This window comes from Labeo rohita, chromosome 5 (assembly GCF_022985175.1).
Source record: "Labeo rohita strain BAU-BD-2019 chromosome 5, IGBB_LRoh.1.0, whole genome shotgun sequence".
Lineage (NCBI taxonomy): Eukaryota > Metazoa > Chordata > Actinopteri > Cypriniformes > Cyprinidae > Labeo > Labeo rohita.
Window position 1 is genome coordinate 30,919,110 of NC_066873.1, and position 20,040 is coordinate 30,939,149.

The 20,040-nt window shown below is 36.2% G+C and overlaps 2 protein-coding genes across 3 annotated transcripts; one reads left to right on the forward strand and one right to left on the reverse strand.

Annotated features, from left to right (window-relative positions):
- Positions 1–692: 692 nt before the first annotated feature.
- Positions 693–9,354, reverse strand: naaladl1 (N-acetylated alpha-linked acidic dipeptidase like 1). Its single transcript, XM_051108703.1, has 19 exons — positions 9,158–9,354; positions 8,855–9,027; positions 8,552–8,673; positions 7,133–7,252; positions 6,856–7,045; positions 6,683–6,776; positions 6,485–6,589; positions 6,304–6,389; positions 4,249–4,368; positions 3,894–3,979; positions 3,751–3,814; positions 3,597–3,664; positions 3,427–3,515; positions 3,229–3,322; positions 3,061–3,142; positions 2,763–2,936; positions 2,523–2,610; positions 1,213–1,305; positions 693–1,065 (listed from the first exon to the last, which is right to left on the reverse strand). Exons 1-19 carry the CDS (start codon positions 9,352–9,354, stop codon positions 888–890), a joined length of 2,223 nt encoding a protein of 740 aa, XP_050964660.1. The 3' UTR covers positions 693–887.
- Positions 9,355–10,418: 1,064 nt separating this feature from the next.
- erap1b (endoplasmic reticulum aminopeptidase 1b) lies at positions 10,419–19,919 on the forward strand. 2 transcript variants are annotated; one of them, XM_051111091.1, is made up of 19 exons: positions 10,419–10,670; positions 11,372–11,887; positions 11,988–12,126; positions 12,276–12,410; positions 12,536–12,656; positions 12,743–12,897; positions 13,022–13,135; positions 13,236–13,367; positions 13,469–13,600; positions 14,694–14,777; positions 14,858–15,015; positions 15,296–15,375; positions 15,489–15,672; positions 15,842–15,998; positions 18,508–18,692; positions 18,872–19,033; positions 19,106–19,246; positions 19,324–19,405; positions 19,521–19,919. In XM_051111091.1, the coding sequence occupies exons 2-19, from the start codon at positions 11,397–11,399 to the stop codon at positions 19,689–19,691; spliced, it is 2,823 nt and encodes a 940-aa protein (XP_050967048.1). In that variant the 5' UTR covers positions 10,419–10,670; positions 11,372–11,396; the 3' UTR covers positions 19,692–19,919. The 2 variants fall into 2 exon arrangements, with proteins under 2 accessions (XP_050967048.1, XP_050967049.1); XM_051111092.1 differs by lacking the exon at positions 10,419–10,670 and adding an exon at positions 10,791–11,024.
- Positions 19,920–20,040: the final 121 nt, after the last annotated feature.

Here is a 20,040-nt window from a genome sequence, read left to right on the forward strand (position 1 = left end):
GGAGAGGGTGCTCGCTACAGAGCCAAATGGGAGGAGCTGGAGCTCTAGCTCCGCCTTGCTGGAGGTAATGGGTGGAGATAGACACCTAACCACACCCTAACCCTACCCCTTACCCTATCCTAAACATAACCCCACCCATTAGTTCACACAGAGGTGGAGCTGGACATCGAGAGAGGGGGAGCTGGAGGCCATTCGGCTCTGCAGTGAGCAGTACTTGTGCTCTGGACCCACCTGTCAGCTTTGATTGACAGGTGACCGGACCAATCATAACGCCGAATCCACTCTATTGTCTGACAAACAAACCAGACGAGAGAGTGAGTTAACGTCGATCGACTTGAACTTGGAAAAATGGTGTGTATTAACAAACTACAGTGACCTATCGCGACATATGACAGAGCCATAAAACGGTATTTATTGTTTGAATTTCGTTAAAAATGACCAAATTTGAAAGCTGAGACCTAAAGTAACCTGCTCTGTCTCGTCTGTCGTTGCGTTACCTTTGCAAAGGGTCAACTGACTTTAAGTGTATGGCTAAAAACAGTAGAAATGTTGCTCAAAATGTTATTTTGCCTTCTACAGAAGAAAGAAAACCATACAGATGACCTAAGGGTGAGTAAGTGGTGACAGAATTTTCATTTTTGGATGAACCATTTCAGTTCTCATTTCAGGAAATGATGTATTTACTATAAACATCTTGTCAAATGATATTTTTATTTCATGATGCACTAGGAATCTGTTGAGAATAGTAGTCACAATAATTTAGTTCCTCCAGAAATCTCGCCATTCTTTAAGGTTTGATACTCCCTTTGGCTGTTTGACAACTCTGGAAATATTCATTTCAGGAATATAATTTGCCAAAAACAGTAAAACATTTGTTCCTTTGTGCATTAAATCACATTATCCAGTGTGTGTGCAGCTCCTGCAATGGCCTGTGTGACGATGGATAAGTGTTTATGCGCCTGATCCCAGTCTTCCTTCAGCCCGGTGCCTTCAGCCTTCTCTACCGCATCTGCTAGGCCTGGGAAAGTGGGCACACTTGATGACCTCGACGCCCATATCACATGCCTGTGTGGTGCCAGACAGTGTTAGAAGTGATTGCGAACAGGTGTGACATCAGCATGAACAAATGGAGAGTGGTAAGGGGGATGCTGATTAATATTCATAAGGGAACGGTCATTAGTAGCAGGACATTTTAATAATGCTGGTTCGTACCTGAAACCATATTGTTCTGGGAATGCTAACGGGTCAAGGAAAGCTCTGTCCAGCAGCATGAGCTGGTCATTAATTTGGCGAACCATCAGGGGCCTGTTGTGAAGACAGAAGTTATGTTTATTCCATTATTTACCCTTGACACCACAGCAGGAGGTTTTTGATCACTTTAAGCCTACTGGATCACAAATTTCTACATCTAAATTACCAAATCTTTGCTGAAAGACCTTTTGTACACAATATTATACATGCCTTTTTTAACTGTTTGATAGTTTTAACCTTTTAGCAAGTAAAAGGCCTTATAGTATTTTTTTTTTTTTTTTTAGAAAATTCATGTTAAAAAGTATGAAATGAGATCAGGATTTTGAGGATTGTTTGCATGTCATTATATTGCAGTGCATTATATTGCACATCACAGTTAAAACTAGAGCTTTGGATATACAACTGAGCATTTAAAAATAATCTTACTAAGACATATGTCAGTCTGCTATAATTGATCAAAAGTTGTTTTTTTTATTTTTTTAAAGAAGTCTCTTCTGCTCACCAAGCCTGCATTTATTTGTTCCAAAATATAGCAAAAACAGTAACATTTTGAAATATTTTTACTATTTAAAATAACTGTTTTCTATTTGAATGTATTTTAAAATGTAATTTATTCCTGTCATTTCAAAGCTGAATTTTTAGCATTACTCAGACACGTGATCCTTCAGAAATCATTCTAATATCTTGATTTGCTGCTCAAAAACATGTATTTTTATTATTATGTTGAAAACAGCTGATGGGAATTTTTTCAGGTTTCTTTGATGAATAGAAAGTTTTGAAGAACAGCATTTATCTGAAATAGAAATCTTTTGTAACATTATAAATGTCTTTAACATCACTTTTGATCAATTTAAAGCATCCTTGCTTAAAAAAAAAAAAAAAAAAAAAAAAAAAATGTATTCATTTCTATAATTTCTTACCCCCCAAAAGACTCCAAGCTTTTGAGTTATACTGTATAATGTTTCAAAATCTTATTTCAGATAAATGCTGATCTTTAGGTATTTCTATTCATCAAAGAATCCTGAACAAAATGTAATTAACTGTTTATGAGACATGTTTTGAACAGCAAATCAGCATATTTTTTTTATGAGCTCCATATTCTCCTCTGTAATATTATATGAGCCATAAAAGCTCAAAAAACATATGCAAGCTTTTTTATATTTTTTTCTAGATATTAGATTACACACACACACACACACAAAAGATTTTCTGGAATTATTTTCATATATCAGAAATAATTTTTCGGACAGTTATTTTCAGTGTTAACTTACGTTTCATTTGCAAGATCTGAATCCCTGATCAGACTGTCCAGTTTGTTGGCTGTGTCACTGAATAACTTCACAGCTTTCTTCAGGGATTCTGGGATTGGAAAAAGTACTTATTCTCATTGCCACTTTGACACTTACGAACTTCCATCTCTCTCACCTTGTACAAACATTTAGGTTGGCAAAATTCACTCATGATTAACATTTCCCTCACCCAAAGCAGTCTGGAAAATCTTGTTAGCTCACCCATAGAGATTCCTTTAGCCGCAAGTTTTGACTCAAAGGTTGTAACTGCCTCACTGAGGTACCGCTGTAGACTTTCTGCATAGTCAGTGCAGTTAAAAGGCAGCAGAAGACTGTCAGCCAATCGCAGCAGAACGTTCCCTGCCGTCCTGGCTACTGCCTGGTGACTTGTGAAACCTGCATAATGGAAAGTCATTTGAATTTAAAATAGAACAGACAAGAACTGGCGGATAAATATTAAAAGAGGGATTATAGCACATAGAATAATTGTCCCATTTGAGAACCTCAGTATTCAGTTCACCTGGATCGATGTATGTAGATGCATAGTCAAAGGTGTCATAAGCCGTGTGGTAGGCTGGGTAGATTCGCGCTTTTGTTTTTGTCTGCAGAGGGATGGAGAATGTGTGTTTAAAATTGATCAACTTTTTTTTTTTTTCTTCTCTAGGAACTTCTAGCGCTGATCACATACCCGGTCATAATAATAGGAAATGTCCATAGACGTTATTCCAAGGTAGTGCATAAAAGCAGCGTAATCACTTCCTGCTCCTGTCAAGAAGCCCACACTGAAAATACAATGAACAGTGTTGAGAATAATTACTAATAGTCATGATTTTATAATCACCTTGTATTAAAAATATAATGTCAGTGATGTATATTGTGAGCATACTTTGGTATAATCCCGTAATTTGGACTAGTTCTGTTCGAATATTTCAGCCAGTTGTCATAGACTGATAAGGTTGTTCCAGGTGCATCCACCTGAAAGCACATCATCAAAGCATTATAAAAATGTCACATCTCACATAAACTACTGTAATAGATAGAGGACTTGTTCCTCACCTGTTTGGAGGCTGTAAATAAAACACCATGTGCCGCTGGAGAAGCAGAAGCTCTGAGTGTTGCATTAGCTGAGGTGGACAGACAGCATTTCAGCAAGTAGAAAACAAGTTGCAAAGTATATTCTGATGAAAAGAGGAAAAGCATCAAGTGGTACCAAACACTGAGATGTCCACGTTGATGTACGCCACAGTGCGTTCACTCAGCTTACTGAAGTACTCCTGTGAACGAACAATTCTTTTAACACCAGTACAGTGTTTTATGATCCAATTCCAGTTTTTTACTTCTTTATCAACAAACCTCTGTGTATTCTGCAGATCCAATAAGGCCAAATTCTTCAGCTCCCCAGCTGCCAAAGATAATGGACCTCCGAGGCCGCCATTTCCCTTTCAGGTAGAGATACACATTAGCGTGATTTGATTTTTGTCTGTAATTCTTTCAGCTTGTAACTGTCACTAGAATTTGATTCATTGTTATATTTTTCTCTTTATGGCTACCCTGTCCTCATAAAGTTCTCAGAACACAATGTGACTTCCATTATACTCCTAGACTACTTTGTGTCACAGCAGATTACTTCATTTGGGTCACTACAACCAGCCCTACAGTCACATCTGATGGAAAAATCATTTTTTCTGTGGATGTTATTAGGCCTCACCTTCCTTCACCATCTTCCCCAGCACTCTTGTGATCTCCAGCATCACTGCTGTGCCGCTACTGGGGTCAATGGCTCCGTGTACCCAGCTGTCTCTGTGGTTCCCATAAATCACGTACCTGTCTAAACAACACGCATACAAAAATACAGTTTGCAGATGCAATTTATAAGTTCCTTAAAATGTATTTGGGCATGTCTAACAAAATGTAAAATAACAATGCTTCGTTAAGGCTGCATTTATTCGATCAAAAATACAGTAAAAACAGTTATATTGTGAAATACTGTTACAGTTTTAAAAGAACTATTTTCTATTCTAATAGATTTTAAAATGTGATTCGTTTCTATGATGGCAAAGCTAAATTTTCAGCAGCCATTACTCCAGTTTTCAGTTACATAATGGCTTAAGTGCCCAGATACTTTTTTGGGATCTGTGTAGGGATAGTTCAACCAAAAATGAAAGTTCTGTCATTAATTACTCACAGTCATGTCATGCCAAACCTTTAAGACCTTCGTTCATCTTTGGAACACAAATTAAGATATTTTTGATGAAATCCAAAAGCTTTCTGACCCTGCATAGACAGCAATGTAATTACCATGTTCAAGAGCCTAAAAGGTAGTAAGGACATCCTTAAAATAGTCCATGTGACATCAGTGGTTCAAGCATAATTTTTTTTTAAGCTACGTTAAAACTTTTTGTGTGCAAACAAATAATGACTATTCAGCAGTTCTTCTCTTCCGTGTTATTCACGGGAGTATCACAACACATGCTTTTGGATTCCTCTGCTTGAAAAAAAACTGCATCGCATCGGTACTACGTCAGAACGCAGCAGAATCGCATGCATGTGTCATGATACTCTTGTGAATTGTAAATCCTTACTACATTTCTGGACCTTACCATTGCTGTCAGTATAGGGTCAGAGAGCTCTCGGATTTTATAGAAAATACAGTTGAGGTCGAAAGTTTGCATCCCCCTATCAGAATCTTTAAAAATGTTAATTATTTTACCAAAATATGAGGGATCATACAAAATGCATGTTATTTTGTATTTAGTACTGACCTGAATAAGATATTTCACAAAAAGACATTTACATATAGTTCACAAGAGAATAGTTGAATTTATATTTAAAAAAAAAAAATGACCCTGTTCAAAAGTTTACATCCCCTTGATTCTTAATACTGTGTTGTTACCTGAATGATCAACAGCTGTGTTTTTTTTTTTTGTTGTTGTTGCTTAGTGATAGTTGTTCATGAGTTCCTTGTTTGTCCGCTGTTCTTCAGAAAAATTCTTGAAGTCCAACAAATTCTTTGGTTTTCCAGCATTTTAGTTCATCAAGTTAAATTTATCCTGATCTTCAAATTCAACATTTTTCACCCCCCAGCTCTTAATGAATTCTTCTTTTTTTTCTTTCTGGAGCATCAGTGAGCATTTAAACCTTCTGTAATAGTTGCATATGAGTCCCTCAGTTGTCCTCAGTGTGAAAAGATGGATCTCAAAATCATACAGTCATTGTTGGAAAAGGTTCAAATACACAAAAATGCTAAAAAACCAAAGAATTTGTGGGACCTGAAGGATTTTTCTGAAGAACAGCAGGCAGTTTTATTGATCAGGACAAACAAGGGACTCACGAAACAACTATCACTGAACAAAAAAAAAAACACAGCTGTGGATCATTCAGGTAACAACAGTGTATTAAAAATCAACGTTTGAACTGTTTTTTTTTTTTTTTTTTTTTTTAATAAATTCAACTACTATTTTCTCTTGTGGACTATATGTAAACATCTTTTATGTAAAAAATCTTATTCACGTCAATACTACATAAACAATAACATGCATTTTGTATGATCCTTCTTATTTTTAATGATTCTGAAAGGGGGATGCAAACTTTTGACCTTAACTGTATCTTAATTTGTTTTCCAAAGATGAATAAAGGTTTTTTCCAGTTTTGGAACGACATGAGGAATTCATTACAGAATTTAAATTTTTGGGTGAACTATACCTTTAAGACAACCTATTTTTTTGTTAGTTTGTTTGTTAATATTATGACAAATCTAACTTACCTGGCTCCACGCTGCCTCGAATTACTCCCATAACATTTGCTGAATTTACCAGACTCTCAGTGTTAAAAGTGTCCAAATGCACATTGCTGAAAAGCAAAACATTATTTTAATTCTGACCAACATTATAACTTTTTAGCACAGAATCATTGACCATTGCAAGGCACAGATATGCAGCATTTACCTGTTGTTGAAGGAAGATGAGGCTTTGAACCCTGGCCCACCAAGTTTGTATGTGCAGTTAAGTGAGCCTTGCCAGTCATCAGGGGCATTGTCCCCATCCAGCTCACTGTCATGGATAAAACAGTTAGAATTAGAAGGAAACATCCTAAAAAGCGAGCAAGTAAAGAGAGAAAAGGTATATTTATACAGTTACACTTACCATATTAATCTTTCAGCATCCTCAAACCCTATCGGCTGTGTTGGAATTGGTGGAATACCTGTTATGTCTTCTTTTGGTATTCTGTAGGTATCATCTACAAATGAAAACATGTGTTGTTTACGTACCATGTGTCATATACCTTACGTGTTTTAGTGTAAAAAACAACCAGTTACCTTTTGCAGCTAGATAAGGTGTTAACAAGTCTCCAAAGTCAATGCTGTATGAGCCTCGCTCGACACCAGTAGGTGGGAGATACCAGGAGTGAGGATAGGTGTCACTTTCTGACACCAGGCCATCATTCATTTCATATGGATCAGTATAGACCAGCAACCCAACAATTCCAAACTTGGCTGCATTTATAGCCTGTTACATTCACGCCACAGAAGAGTAAAACATTTATGTGATAAATGTCCTAAATGGTTTTGAGAGATTTAACTAGTGTGTTCTCACTTTAGCAGATCTCCCTGCTCCTCCATATCTGGTGATGGCGATGGTTCCCCTCAGATCCAGCGTTTTGTTTAACAGCTCATAGTCGCTCATTTTACCCTGGTTTGCATAGACGAGTTTTCCCTGTACAGAAAGTAAAAGAAATTATACAAATTATGCTTTTATTTAGCAAGGATGCTTTAAGTTGATAATAAAGACGTTTATAATGTTACAAAAAATTTCTGTTCAGATAAATGCTGTTTTTCTGAACTTTATATTCATCAAAGAAACCTAAAAAAAATTCTACTCAGCTGTTTTTAACATAATAATAATAATAAAAATAATTTCTGAAGGATCATGTGCCTGGAGTAATGATGCTAAAAATTCTTTGAAATCACAGGAATAAATTACATTTTAAAATATATTCAAATAAAAATGGTAAAAAAAAATATATATATATTTTTTTTAAAAAATGACTGTTTTTGCTGTACTTTGGATCAAATAAATGCAGGATTGGTAAGCAGAAGAGACTTTAAAAAACATTAAACATCTTGCTGTTCAAAAACTACATCCCACATCACAATTTGATTCAGACATAAATTTTACTTTTAGAATATCTATACACAATATTATCAGCCTTTGATAAAGTTAGTGATAGCAAGATATGCTAACAATGAAACCTTGTTTAAAAAGTTGATAGTGAAACATCATGAAATAAAAATAAAGAGCTATCAGTAGATGAGTTTACTACGGTGTCATATGGTTTGATAGCCCCAAAGGTCATCACACGCTATGTTTTCTTTCTAAAACAATTAAGTGCAATAAAGAGATTGTTTTTTATCTTTTGCTCAGTTATGTCAAAAGTTATGCCCGTGTCATCACACTATGTCATAAGATAATAGATTTTCTGTCATGATAACACCATCAAAGGAGGCGTTTTAAAAAAAAAAATGGAAAAACTGAGATTTGAGGAAAAGCAGTTATTAATGTAATATAAAATTAAATACAAATGTTTAACATAAGAATTTATTTAATTTATTGAATGTACACAATCATTTAAAAGTGTGGCATCAATAAAGATTTTTAAGAGGTTTTATTCTCACTAAAGTTACATTTATCTGATTAAAATATAGTAAAACATAATGTATATTTTTAAAGAACTGTTTTCTACTTTAATACATTTAAAGTGTATTTTATTCCTGAATTTTCAGCAGACATTGTTCGAGTGTTCAGTGTCACATGATCCTTCAAAAAACATTTCTTATTATAAATCTTTATGTTGTTAAATATTTTGTGTTGAAATCATGATACATGATACTTTCTATTCATGACTAATAGAAATGTTTTACGTTTGATTGAAATTAAATTATAAACAAAGTCTTTTTGAAGATTAATACATAAGCATGCAAGAAATGTAAAGTATATTAAGGTGGTAAAGGACACCTTGACATTTCCTGCAGGGGAATAGGCTGCGAATGGCTGGACAACATCTGGGTCTTCTTGTTCTGGTTTGTATGGCTTCTCCCGCTCTCTTGCCGCAAACAGGACTGCGTTTTCTGGATTAACTAAATACAACAGTTTTCATTTTTAATTTTCTTATACATCATTTAACATATCTTGGATGATATATGATTTTGATTGCATTTAGTGTGCTAAAAATTTCACAAACTAGAAGTCCACAGAGCTGTTTTAAAACCAATTCACTAAAACTGTTATGTATTGATTAGATATCCTATGCTGTCTTACCAACAGAGACTTTGTTGGGGTTTGATTTGTTTGGGAATGACAGATACACCTTGTAGTCCTCCCTCCATGCATTATCCAAGCCAGTGTTGGGGTCCTGCCATCTCTTCAGCAAAAACTGTACGGTTCCTTCATCTCCAGCAGTGGTAGCCATGTGGGGAACCTTAGTCAGCTCCCTTTGGATAAAGGAGACAAAGTAAATTCTCAATTCAGCTGGAACAAAACAGGAAGGTGAAGAAATTGTTCTTAGATGTTCTACAAGGCTGGCTGTTTAATTGCATTAGATTAGAAGTATAAACACTTCACCTGAGGTTCTCTCTAAGTTGATTGGTGTCCAGTTGATCAAGGAATGTTTTAATAATTTTTTCATCCACATCGCGAGATGCATCCCGGACCCAGTCTGGAACCGAACTGCCCTTGTCGATGGCGAAGTGACCCAGCAGAATCCCTATAGTAAAAGCCAATGTTGCTGCGAGGACACACAACAACACCACCTTCATCATCATGTTGGTATGTGAAAAGCCTAAATGCAAATTCTGCAATGACCCAGTCCTATCCTCTTCTAATATAGCCTGTGACGAGAGTAGTGGGCAGGAGGGTGTGAAATAAATGTTATGACCCTAGTGTCATAGTCATAAGGATGAAAGTTTTGTCATTCCAACTGCTCACCCGAACTCTTATTCCTGATAAGAGGGGTTTAACTAAACCATAAAGTTTACTCATTAATGATTTAAGTGAAATGTAATGTTAGACTTTGTCTCCTGGTGACTTGACTAAAAAGCATATTATAGTACATTGGTGTGAAAGTACATAAGCATTGTATAAGCATTGACTGTCACATTTTATGACCACCACAAAAAAAAGTAATGTTCTCCACCATTACGGCAACAAATGTAAAATTGGATTTTGGACTTGGAACTTTGTGTGGTGTTCAAGGTTTCTTCGATTGCAGTTACAATGTGTCCAAAAATGTATGTGACCCTGACCACAAAACCAGCCATAAGTAGCACGGTTATATTTGTAGCAATAGCCAACAATACATTGTATGGGTCAAAATTATCTATTGTTCTTTTATGCCAAAAATCATTAGGGTATTAAGTAAAGATCATGTTCCATGAAGATATTTTGTAAATTTCCTACCGTAACTGTATCCTTACTTAATTTTTGATTAGTAATGTGCATTGCTAAGAAATTAATTAGGACATTTAAAGACGATTTTCCCAACATTTTGATTTTTTGCACTCTCAGATTTCAGATTTTCAGATAGTTGTATCTCGGCCAAATATCCTATCCTAACAAACCAGATGATGTATAAATATCGTGGTCCATAAAATATGTGGTCACAAATATGTTTTTACGAATAAGGACTCACAACTAATAAAATCTACTTAAATATTTTTTTATTATAAATAAATACGTAATTATATGATTTTTCATTAATTATCTGGGTTATGCTTATTATATAATTCTAGTTGGTATTGAAGTTTTAGGTTTAGTTCCACAGACTGGGAATTTAAAAGGAAGGATCTGGCAACATGCGTCTGTTACGTCTTTAAAGGCAGCTTCACATATTGGTTGCATTTATTTTATATTGTCACCTAGCATTGTCCTAGAATTGTTTTTACGTTTATTTAAATGTACAGTTACGAAGTGCAGCGCCTTTAATTAAAAAAAAAAAAAACAAAAAAAAACTTCCCATGATGCAAATGTTGAAGAATTGTATTTTCACTTTCACATTCATTGATTCGAATGCTCAGCTTAAGCATAACTGGATTAATTTTTTGAACAGATCGAGGATATTAACTGAAAAGCATAGTTCGTAAGTATTCTGTGATATAAAGATAAACTTGAACCTTATCTCTTACATGTGACAATACGGTGCAGATGACGTTTGGTTAAGCGTATTGCATGCGCAGTGTCGTTTCAATTTGCACCATAGAAGGTTTTGGTGTTGTGCAAAGAAGCCTATAACCGAATTTAAAATATTGTTTTATCGAAAGATGATTTCAAACCCTAAACGCCTAACGCATTCGCCGTGACCCTTCTTTTGAGTCGGACCTATTTTTCTATTTATTAAATCGTTTGAGTGGGTTCACAAAAGCTGTCAGGAACGGTCTGAGAACGATGTGTTTGAAAGAACCGATTCGCGGAAATGAGAGTTTTATAAGAGGCGGTATGCTGTGTCATTGTTTGACATCATCTTCATAAATTACTTTTAAACAAATGCTAAAACCGGGGTCAGTTGCATAAACATAACCACCTTGTTAAGACTGTGTCTTTGACCTGCTAGCAGTTAACCAAGAGATAATCAGTCATGCTTTTCAGATTAACAAATTACACCAATTTACTATTCTGTAACTGAATCAAAAAAGTTAATGACCGGTCTGACTTTTTAAGACCAGTCTAAGTAGTTTATGCATCTGGCCCCAGAACTCGTTAAAGGTATTCAGTCTTTTGCTAAGCTTATGAGGTTGTATTGTATTTTGAGAGCTTATAATGCATTTTTTTTTCTTTTTACAGTGTTCCCAAGTAGTACTGGGCAGCCATGACTCGCTTTGCACTGCTTGTGAATCTCATAGTTCTGCCTGTTAACCTTTGGGCTGCAGTCACTGAAGAGCCCACTTCCTTCCCCACATCAGCCAGCGGAGAACCATTCCCATGGAACAAAATGAGACTTCCAGACACCATATCTCCCCTTCATTACCATCTCCTTATCCACCCCAACCTCACAAGTTTAGACTTCACTGGGTCGGTACAGATCCAAATTGAGGTCCATGAAAACACCAAGACTATCATACTGCACAGCAAAGATCTTCATATCTCCAATGCAAGGTTAACAGATTCAGACAAAGGTCAGCTACAGGCCCTGAAGGTGCTAGAGTACCCATACTTTCAGCAGATCGCACTTATATCTGACAGTGCACTGCTGAAGAGGGGCCATGTGTATTCAGTTGAAGTGGAGTTTGCCGCTAACCTCTCGGAGAGCTTTCATGGATTTTACAAAAGCACATACCGCACCAGCAAGGGGGACGTCAGGTGAGAAACCTCAAAAATTTTAGCCAATATCTCTCGTAAGTGTCACTGAATGTGTTTTATTTGAAGTATTAATTTGATGTTGTGCCAATCACATTGTCAGGGTTGTGGCTTCCACACAGTTCGAGCCGACTAGCGCCCGGGCAGCCTTTCCCTGTTTTGATGAACCTGCCTTCAAAGCAAACTTTTCCGTGCGGATTCGCAGAGAAGCAAAGCATATTGCCCTCTCAAACATGCCTAAGGTGCTTTTATAATATCCATAGAACCTCCTATCCATAGTCCTGCTGTTTTCTGACTAAAACCTGAATAAATCATAATGTGACATGAACTATTAATCTGCCATGGGATAACTGTGGTTCTTTTGTTAAGCTTGTTTTTTTCTTTACTCCAGCTGAGAACGTTAGAGTTGCCAGACGGCCTGTTTGAGGACCAGTTTGATGTGAGTGTAAAGATGAGCACATACCTGGTGGCCTTCATCGTCTCTGACTTTCTATCTATCAGCAAGACGAGTCAGCATGGAGTCCAGGTTAGACTCATCATATCATTAAAACCATAAAGCCCTACTATAAGATCCCACCTCCATCATAACTTACATAACATCATATAACTTTTGTGATGCTCCATAAATGTATTTATTTGATGTGAATTCAGATTTCAGTGTATGCTGTGCCAGAGAAGATCGACCAGGCTGAATTTGCGTTGGATGCTGCAGTGAAACTACTTGACTTCTATGATGACTACTTTGATATTCCTTACCCTCTACCCAAACAGGGTTAGCTCCACATAGGCATTTCGTCTACTACTTAAAATGCAAAGGACAGATTTCTGAGTTCACCATTTATATAATCTGCTCTGTAGATCTTGCTGCTATCCCAGACTTTCAGTCTGGAGCAATGGAGAATTGGGGTCTGACCACCTACCGGGAGTCAGGCCTACTTTTTGACCCCCACAAGTCTTCTGCTTCTGACAAACTGGGCATCACGATGATCATCGCTCATGAACTGGCCCATCAGGTGAACTTACGACATCAGTTAACTATTTTTTGTGTCATAGGATGTATTCTAGTAATTATATATGCAAATGACATGTTGCTTTGGTCAATTAATGAATTGTTCATTCGCTATCTGTTCTTGTCAGTGGTTTGGTAACTTGGTGACCATGCAGTGGTGGAATGATCTGTGGCTGAATGAAGGTTTTGCCAAGTTCATGGAGTTTGTGTCTGTTAACATCACCAATCCTGAACTGCAAGTTGTAAGTTTTTGTAAGATTTGTTGCCCTTGATATTAAACACTCAGCATGAGTTAGAAGAAGGTCTGTGCTAATATGAAGCCCAATCTTTTTTGTGCCACAGGAGGATTATTTCCTAGGCAAGTGTTTTGAGGCCATGGAGGTAGACTGCTTGAGCTCTTCTCATCCAGTGTCCACACCAGTGGAGAACCCTGCTCAGATACAGGAAATGTTTGATGATGTTTCCTATGACAAGGTGCATAATAAAACTTTTCCCGTGCATGATGTTTATCTTTCTATTCAAATCCTTTCAAAAGTTTGTTGAAATCAATGTTACAACTGTGAATGTCATTTCAGGGGGCTTGTATTCTGAACATGCTGAGAGAGTTTCTAACCCCGGATGATTTTAAACTGGGCATTGTGAGATACCTAAAACGCTACAGTTACCAGAATACGGTCAATAGTGACCTGTGGGAAAGTCTGACCAATGTGAGTACAAATTACATGTGTAATGCAATTGCATAGGGCTTTCTGATAATGTATTAGCTGCCATCACATTTACTGTTGTTAAGCAGAGTTTCCCAGGTGAAATCAATCATCAGTCATTAATTCATGCAACCAAAGTTGTTTAAGCAAATTTGCCAAATTGTCCAACAGAAAGCTGTTGATTTAAAAATGTTGTTCTTTATGAGCTGTGCTTCTTACTACACTATTGACTATTGGCTAATGTGACTGTATCTTAAAGGGATAGTTTACCCAAAAATGAAAATTACCCCATGATTTACTCACCCACAAGCAATCCTAGGTGTATATGACTTTTTTCTTTCAGATAAATACAATCAGAGTTATATTAAAAAATGTCCTGGCTCTTTCAAGCTTTAAAATGACAGTGAGTGGTAGTCACGATTTTGAAGCCCAAAAAACTGCATCCATCCACCATAATGAGAGGGTAGCGTTCCAGCGGATGATGTGGATGTAGCATAAGCTTCGGTGAGAATATGCAAGCCTCATGAGAACCAAGTTTTGTTTACAGCTAACCAGTCTGCACTTGGCTTATATTGAAAGCCTCCAACATTTTTCTTTATAAATCTTCATTTTGTACTTCAAATTCGTGATTTGTTCTCTCCTCTGTGCTTCTGCGTTTGTCATTTCTCATTGGAGCTTATGTCCTATGTCCTGCATCATTGGCTGGAACTCCACTCTCTTGTGAACACACGTACGACTGTTAGCAGAAGCTAGAGATTACAGTTTATGAAGTTTTAAATATAGCTGTTTTTCTTACACTAATGCATCGATTTACTTCAGAAGGCCTTTGTTGACCCCCCCAGAGCCATGTGGAGCACTTTTTGGGCTTCAAAATCTTGACCACCATTCACTGCCATTATAAAGCTTGGAAGAGTCAGGACATTTTTAAATATAACTCCAATTCCATTTGTCTGAAAGAAGAAAGGATGGCTTAAAAGTGAGTAAATCATGGGGTAATTTTCATTTTTGAGTGAACTATCCCTTTAAGAGTACAGGATCAAAATATCTCACAATGTAGAAAGCGTTAGCAAGTTTTGAGTGTCTCTCTCTATTATAGGTGTGTGACTCTGATGGTCTGGATGAAGGCAGACTGAAGGGTGATGAGTCTTGTCGGCGCTCAGTCTCACATTCTGGAGCTTCTGTGAGTTACTTTGTTACATCATTATTCTGAACTCTCTATATATGATATTGTATATGAATAAATGATATTGTATCTCTTAGAAATGGCACTCTGAGGATGAGCTGGATGTTAAGGCTATGATGGAGACATGGACATTGCAGGAGGGCTTTCCACTCATTACGGTGGAGGTCAAAGGTCGTGAAGTCAGACTAAGTCAAGAGCGTTACCTCAAGAGTGATGACCCCTCACAAACATCCAGGTTTAACATTAATATCAAAGATCTACACTTCATATATATATATGATAGATTTGTTCAGGGTTTACTTTTGAAAATGCATGTTAGTTTTCTTGCTGATGAAACAGTGGGGCAGCTGTGAATCATACATGTCATAAACAAGATGAATTATTATCAGTCCAAGTCACTCAATTTTTGAAAGTTGTCCACACATCATTTTTTAGAATCATATCCTTGTATGTGCACAAAGATAAATCATTTTCAAAGTCTGAATCTTTAATTATTGATCTTTTACTGTATGCAGCTTTCTGTGGCACGTTCCATTGACTTACATTACCAGCGGTTCAACCACAGTGCACCGCTTCCTGCTTAAGACCAAAACAGGTATTTGTTTTAACAGAATTATTTTTAAAAAATGAAATGACTTCACATGTCTAAACAACACAAAGACTGAAGCACGTCCATTTTTAACAGATCTGTTGTATATTTCATCATAGATGTGCTGTATCTGCCGGAGGAGGTGGACTGGATCAAGTTTAACGTGGACATGAGTGGATATTACATTGTGCACTATGAGGGTTCTGGCTGGGATGACCTCATCATGCTGCTCAAACACAATCACACGGCGCTCAGCAGCAATGACCGGGCCAGTCTCATCAACAATGCCTTCCAGCTGGTCAGGTCAGTCCTCAGTTATCTGCGTTTGTGCTCTTAATGGTCAGTGGGACAAAAATGTATCAGGAGTCAAACAAGTACATATAAAGTACTGCAGATTATACAATAGAAGTGTTGGTAATTTCTCATGCCCTGGTTGTTTTGAAAACATCCTCCCTCTGTGTGTTCTGGACAGTGTTGGAAAGCTTCCGCTGGATAAGGCTTTAGACCTGACTCTATACCTAAGCAAGGAAACTGAGATTATGCCAGTGACACAGGGTTTCAGTGAGCTTGTGCCTCTGTATAAACTGATGGAGAAGAGAGACATGGTGGAGCTGGAGAACCAGATGAAGGTCAGTGAGCGTTCATTTATATTTTACCTCCTGTCTTGTGGATTAATTCAACTCAACTCAACTCAACTCAACTCAACTCAACTTTATTTATAAAGAACTTTACAACACCCAAACTGAACCAAAGTGCTGTACAGCAAACTAAAAACTCAATAAGACATAACAAACATAACAAATAAGAACAATGTCAACAGGTGTCAAAGGCCAATGAAAAAAAATGGGTTTTAAGATATGATTTAAAAACAGACAATGAAGAGGCCTGTCTAATAAACAGAGGCAAAGCATTCCACAGTTTAGGAGCTGCTACAGCAAAGGCGCGATCCCCTCTGTGTTTGCGCTTTGTTTTAGGCACATTCAAGAGCAACTGATCAGCTGATCTGAGAGAACGAGGTGGCGTGTATGGGTGTAGCAATTCAGAAATGTATACTGGGGCAAGGCCATTTAAGGATTTTAAAAAAAATAAAAGAATTTTAAATTGAATCCTAAAATGTACAGGCAGCCAATGAAGTAAAGCGAGAATGGGGGAAATATGCTCATATTTACGTGTACCAGTTAAAAGACGGGCAGCAGCATTTTGCACCATCTGCAAACGGGCGACAGAAGATCCACTAACCCCCACATACAATGAGTTACAGTAATCCAGCCGAGTGGTAACAAAGGCGTGGATTACTGCCTCAAAATTTTGCCTGGGGAGAAATGACTTTATTTTTGCTAACTGCCTTAGCTGGAAAAAACTTGATTCATTCAGGCTTGAAATCAGCTTCTTTTCAGTGTGTGCAATTCTGATAATAAAGCTGAAATATAGCCTAACATTTAATAATACATACACTACCAGTCAAAAGTTTTTGAACAGTTTTAAGTGTTTTTTTTTGTTTGTTTGTTTTTTTTTGACAATGTTTTTTGTCTCTTCTGCTCACCAAGCCTGCATTTATTTTATTTAAAATAACAAAATCAGTAATGAAATATTTGTACAGTTTAAAATAGCTGCTGTGTGTATTTCTTTTAAAATGTAATTTATTCCTATGATCAAAGCTAAATTTTCAGCATCATTATGATCCAACGATCCTTCCTGTTCAAGAAACATTTTTATTATTATTATTATTATTATTAGCAATATTTAAAACAGTTGAGTACTTTATTTATTTTGTTTTTTTGAGGATTCTTTGAATAGAAAGATCCAAAGATCAGCATTTATCTGAAATAAGAAGAGATTGTAACATTATACACTATTATACCATTCCAAAGTTTGGAGTCAGTACAATTTTTTTTAATAGCAAATTATATAATTACAGAAATTAATACATTTATTTTGCAAGGATGCTTTAAATTGATCAAGAATGATGATAAAGACATTTTTAATGTTACAAAAGATTTCTTTTACAGATAGTTCTTCTAAACTTTCTATTCAACAAATAAACCTGAAAAAATTCTACTCAGTTGTTTTCAACAATAATAATAATAATAGTACTATACTATTATTACTATTAGTACTAAGTAATACTATAATAATAGTAATAGTAAATGTTTGAGCAGCAAATCAGAGTATTAAAATTACATTTTTAAATATATTCATAAAGAAAAGAGTTGTTTTAAATAGTAAAAATGTTTAAAAAATGTAATGTTTTGCCGTACTTTGAATCAAATAAATGCAGGCTTGTGAGCAGAAGAGACTTCTTTAAAAAAAACAAAAAAACATAAAAAAAACTTACTGTTCAAAAACACTTGACAGGTAGTGTAATTAAATAAAAATAATTCAGTGACACAGTAAAAGCAGTAATGTTGTGAATTATTGTTACAATTTAACACAACTGCTCTCTGTTTAATGTATAATTTATTTCTGTGATAGCAAAACTACATTTTCAGCAGTCATTACTCCAGTCTTCATTGTCACATGATCCTTCAGAAATCATTCTAATATGCTGATTTGTTGCACGTGAAAGATTTTCTTTTACCAATGTTGAGTACAGTTGTGCTGCTTAATATTTTTGTGAAAACAGTTGTGCATTTTTCTTTAATGAATAGAAAGTTCAAAAGAACAGAATTGATTTGAAATCTAAATTTTGTAACATCTATAAATGTATAAAATTGTACTGACACTTTTTTCATCAGTTCAGTGCATTAGAAGTATTGATTTATTTTAAAAAATCTTATTAACCCTTACGAACTTTTGAACAGTAGTGCACATTATAAAATGTGGTTAAGAAACGAATCCCATGTTCATGGAAAATCAGGAAAAATTGTCAGCTGGAAAATTGTGATTTCAGGCCTAGAATAATACTGGACTGGAAGTTAATTAATTTATTTAAAATGTCATGGAAGTTTCTGCAACGAATATAGTGTGAATATAGTTAATTAAAAATTAAATTTTTCTTGTTTTCTTGTTTTTTAAGTTTATCGGCTCTTTATTGTGATTATGTAAAGCATATAAAATTACCATTGTGTATGATATGAACCATGCTTTCTTCCCTGCTGTAGATGTGTAACTAATGTTGATTGTCTCTCTGTGTTCCAGGGCTACATACTGCAGCTGTTTAGGAAGCTTATAGACCAGCAGTCGTGGACCGATGATGGCTCAGTGTCTCAGAGGATGCTGCGCAGCTACCTCCTCATGTTCGGCTGTGTGCGGGGTCACCCTTCCTGTGTCAGCACCGCAACACAGCTCTTCAACAAATGGAAGGACTCAGATGGGAACATGAGGTTAGAGGTTATCATTTTTTCTTATCTTCCCATTTCTGAATTTTCTTTTTAAACTGTTACCATTTAGAAGATAAAGACTTAGAAAAGTAACAGCATGTTTTCTGTTTTCCTTTCTTAATGAATAAAACATTAAAGAGAAATTAATTATTTCTGACTTTTTTTGTCTTTCCGTTCTCTAGTCTTCCCAATGACGTGACTATGGCTGTGTTTTGTGTTGGTGCCCGGACTGAGGATGGCTGGGATTTCCTGTTTGAGAAATACAAGGAGTCTATGTACGTCTCGATGAAGAGCAGGATAAAGATGGCCCTCACAACCAGCCCTCTCGATCACAAGCTAAAATGGTGAGACACTCAGATATACATCAGTTTAAGAAAATAGGAATAATCACTAATGTCATCTTTCATTTGTGTCAGGATGATGGAGCAGAGTCTAGTGGGAGAGGTGATGAAGACTCAGGATCTACCGTATGTTGTGACTTCAATCAGTAAAAATCCTAAGGCCTACAAACACTCATGGGACTTTTTAAAAGCTAACTGGGACTCCCTGATCAAAAAGTGAGTCGCTGATTTAATTAGACACACAATAGTGATATATTCTGAGTCATTTAATGACTTAAGACTATTGTTTCTAGGTTTGATCTTGGCTCGCACTCTATAGCGCACATGGTAGTAGGAGTGACCAACCAGTATTCCACCAGAGAAATGCTAGCTGAGGTAGGTTTTCTTTCTTTTAGGAGCTTTCGTCAGTTGGTCTAGACAAAAAAACATCTTATCCTGTAATCAGAAAACTTCATTATATTACATAGAGCGTGTTTCTCTGCTCCATCAGATTCGTAGTTTCTTCAGTTCCTTGCATGCTGAGACCGGAGCAGAACTGAGATGTATTCAGCAAGCCGTGGAGAACATCGAAGAGAACATTCGCTGGATGGACAAGAACCTCCCATTACTGAAGGCTTGGCTGCACAGACACTATGACCAGCACAAAAATACAGAGCTGTGAAGCACTTGTGCTGTAAATTTCAAAGGCATAGGTGTGTTTTTATTTCAATTTAATGATAGAGGATTTTTATATGAATTTTGAAGCGCCAATGTGTGAAATAACAGAATCTGAACTTGTGAATATGGGGTGAATATTTTTGAAAAGCTGTACCATTTTTTAAAAAAGGGTAAAATTTAAGATTCTTGTCTGTCTTCAACATAACATATTGAAATTAAATTAAGGATTGGATTACTTTTGTAATTTTTTTATATAATATACTTTTTTGCAATCAACTCTTTAACGCTAGGAAGTGTAAAATTATGCTGCAACACTTTAAACTTCTATACCAGTTATCATTTATACTAAAAAA

What these genes read in the sequence shown, in the direction of transcription:
- naaladl1 (XM_051108703.1), bottom strand. Translation starts at nt 9,354, where the DNA reads ATGATGAAGGTGGTGTTGTTGTGTGTCCTCGCAGCAACATTGGCTTTT. An exon ending in CAACTTAGAGAGAACCTCAG is followed by an intron (nt 9,028 to 9,157) that starts GTGAAGTGTTTA and finishes CTTTATCCAAAG; the next exon opens with GGAGCTGACTAAGGTTCCCC. An exon ending in CGTGGACATCTCAGTGTTTG is followed by an intron (nt 3,665 to 3,750) that starts GTACCACTTGAT and finishes TGTCCACCTCAG; the next exon opens with CTAATGCAACACTCAGAGCT.
- erap1b (XM_051111091.1), top strand. Translation starts at nt 11,397, where the DNA reads ATGACTCGCTTTGCACTGCTTGTGAATCTCATAGTTCTGCCTGTTAAC. An exon ending in CTCATGAACTGGCCCATCAG is followed by an intron (nt 12,898 to 13,021) that starts GTGAACTTACGA and finishes TGTTCTTGTCAG; the next exon opens with TGGTTTGGTAACTTGGTGAC. An exon ending in TGTGGGAAAGTCTGACCAAT is followed by an intron (nt 13,601 to 14,693) that starts GTGAGTACAAAT and finishes TCTCTATTATAG; the next exon opens with GTGTGTGACTCTGATGGTCT.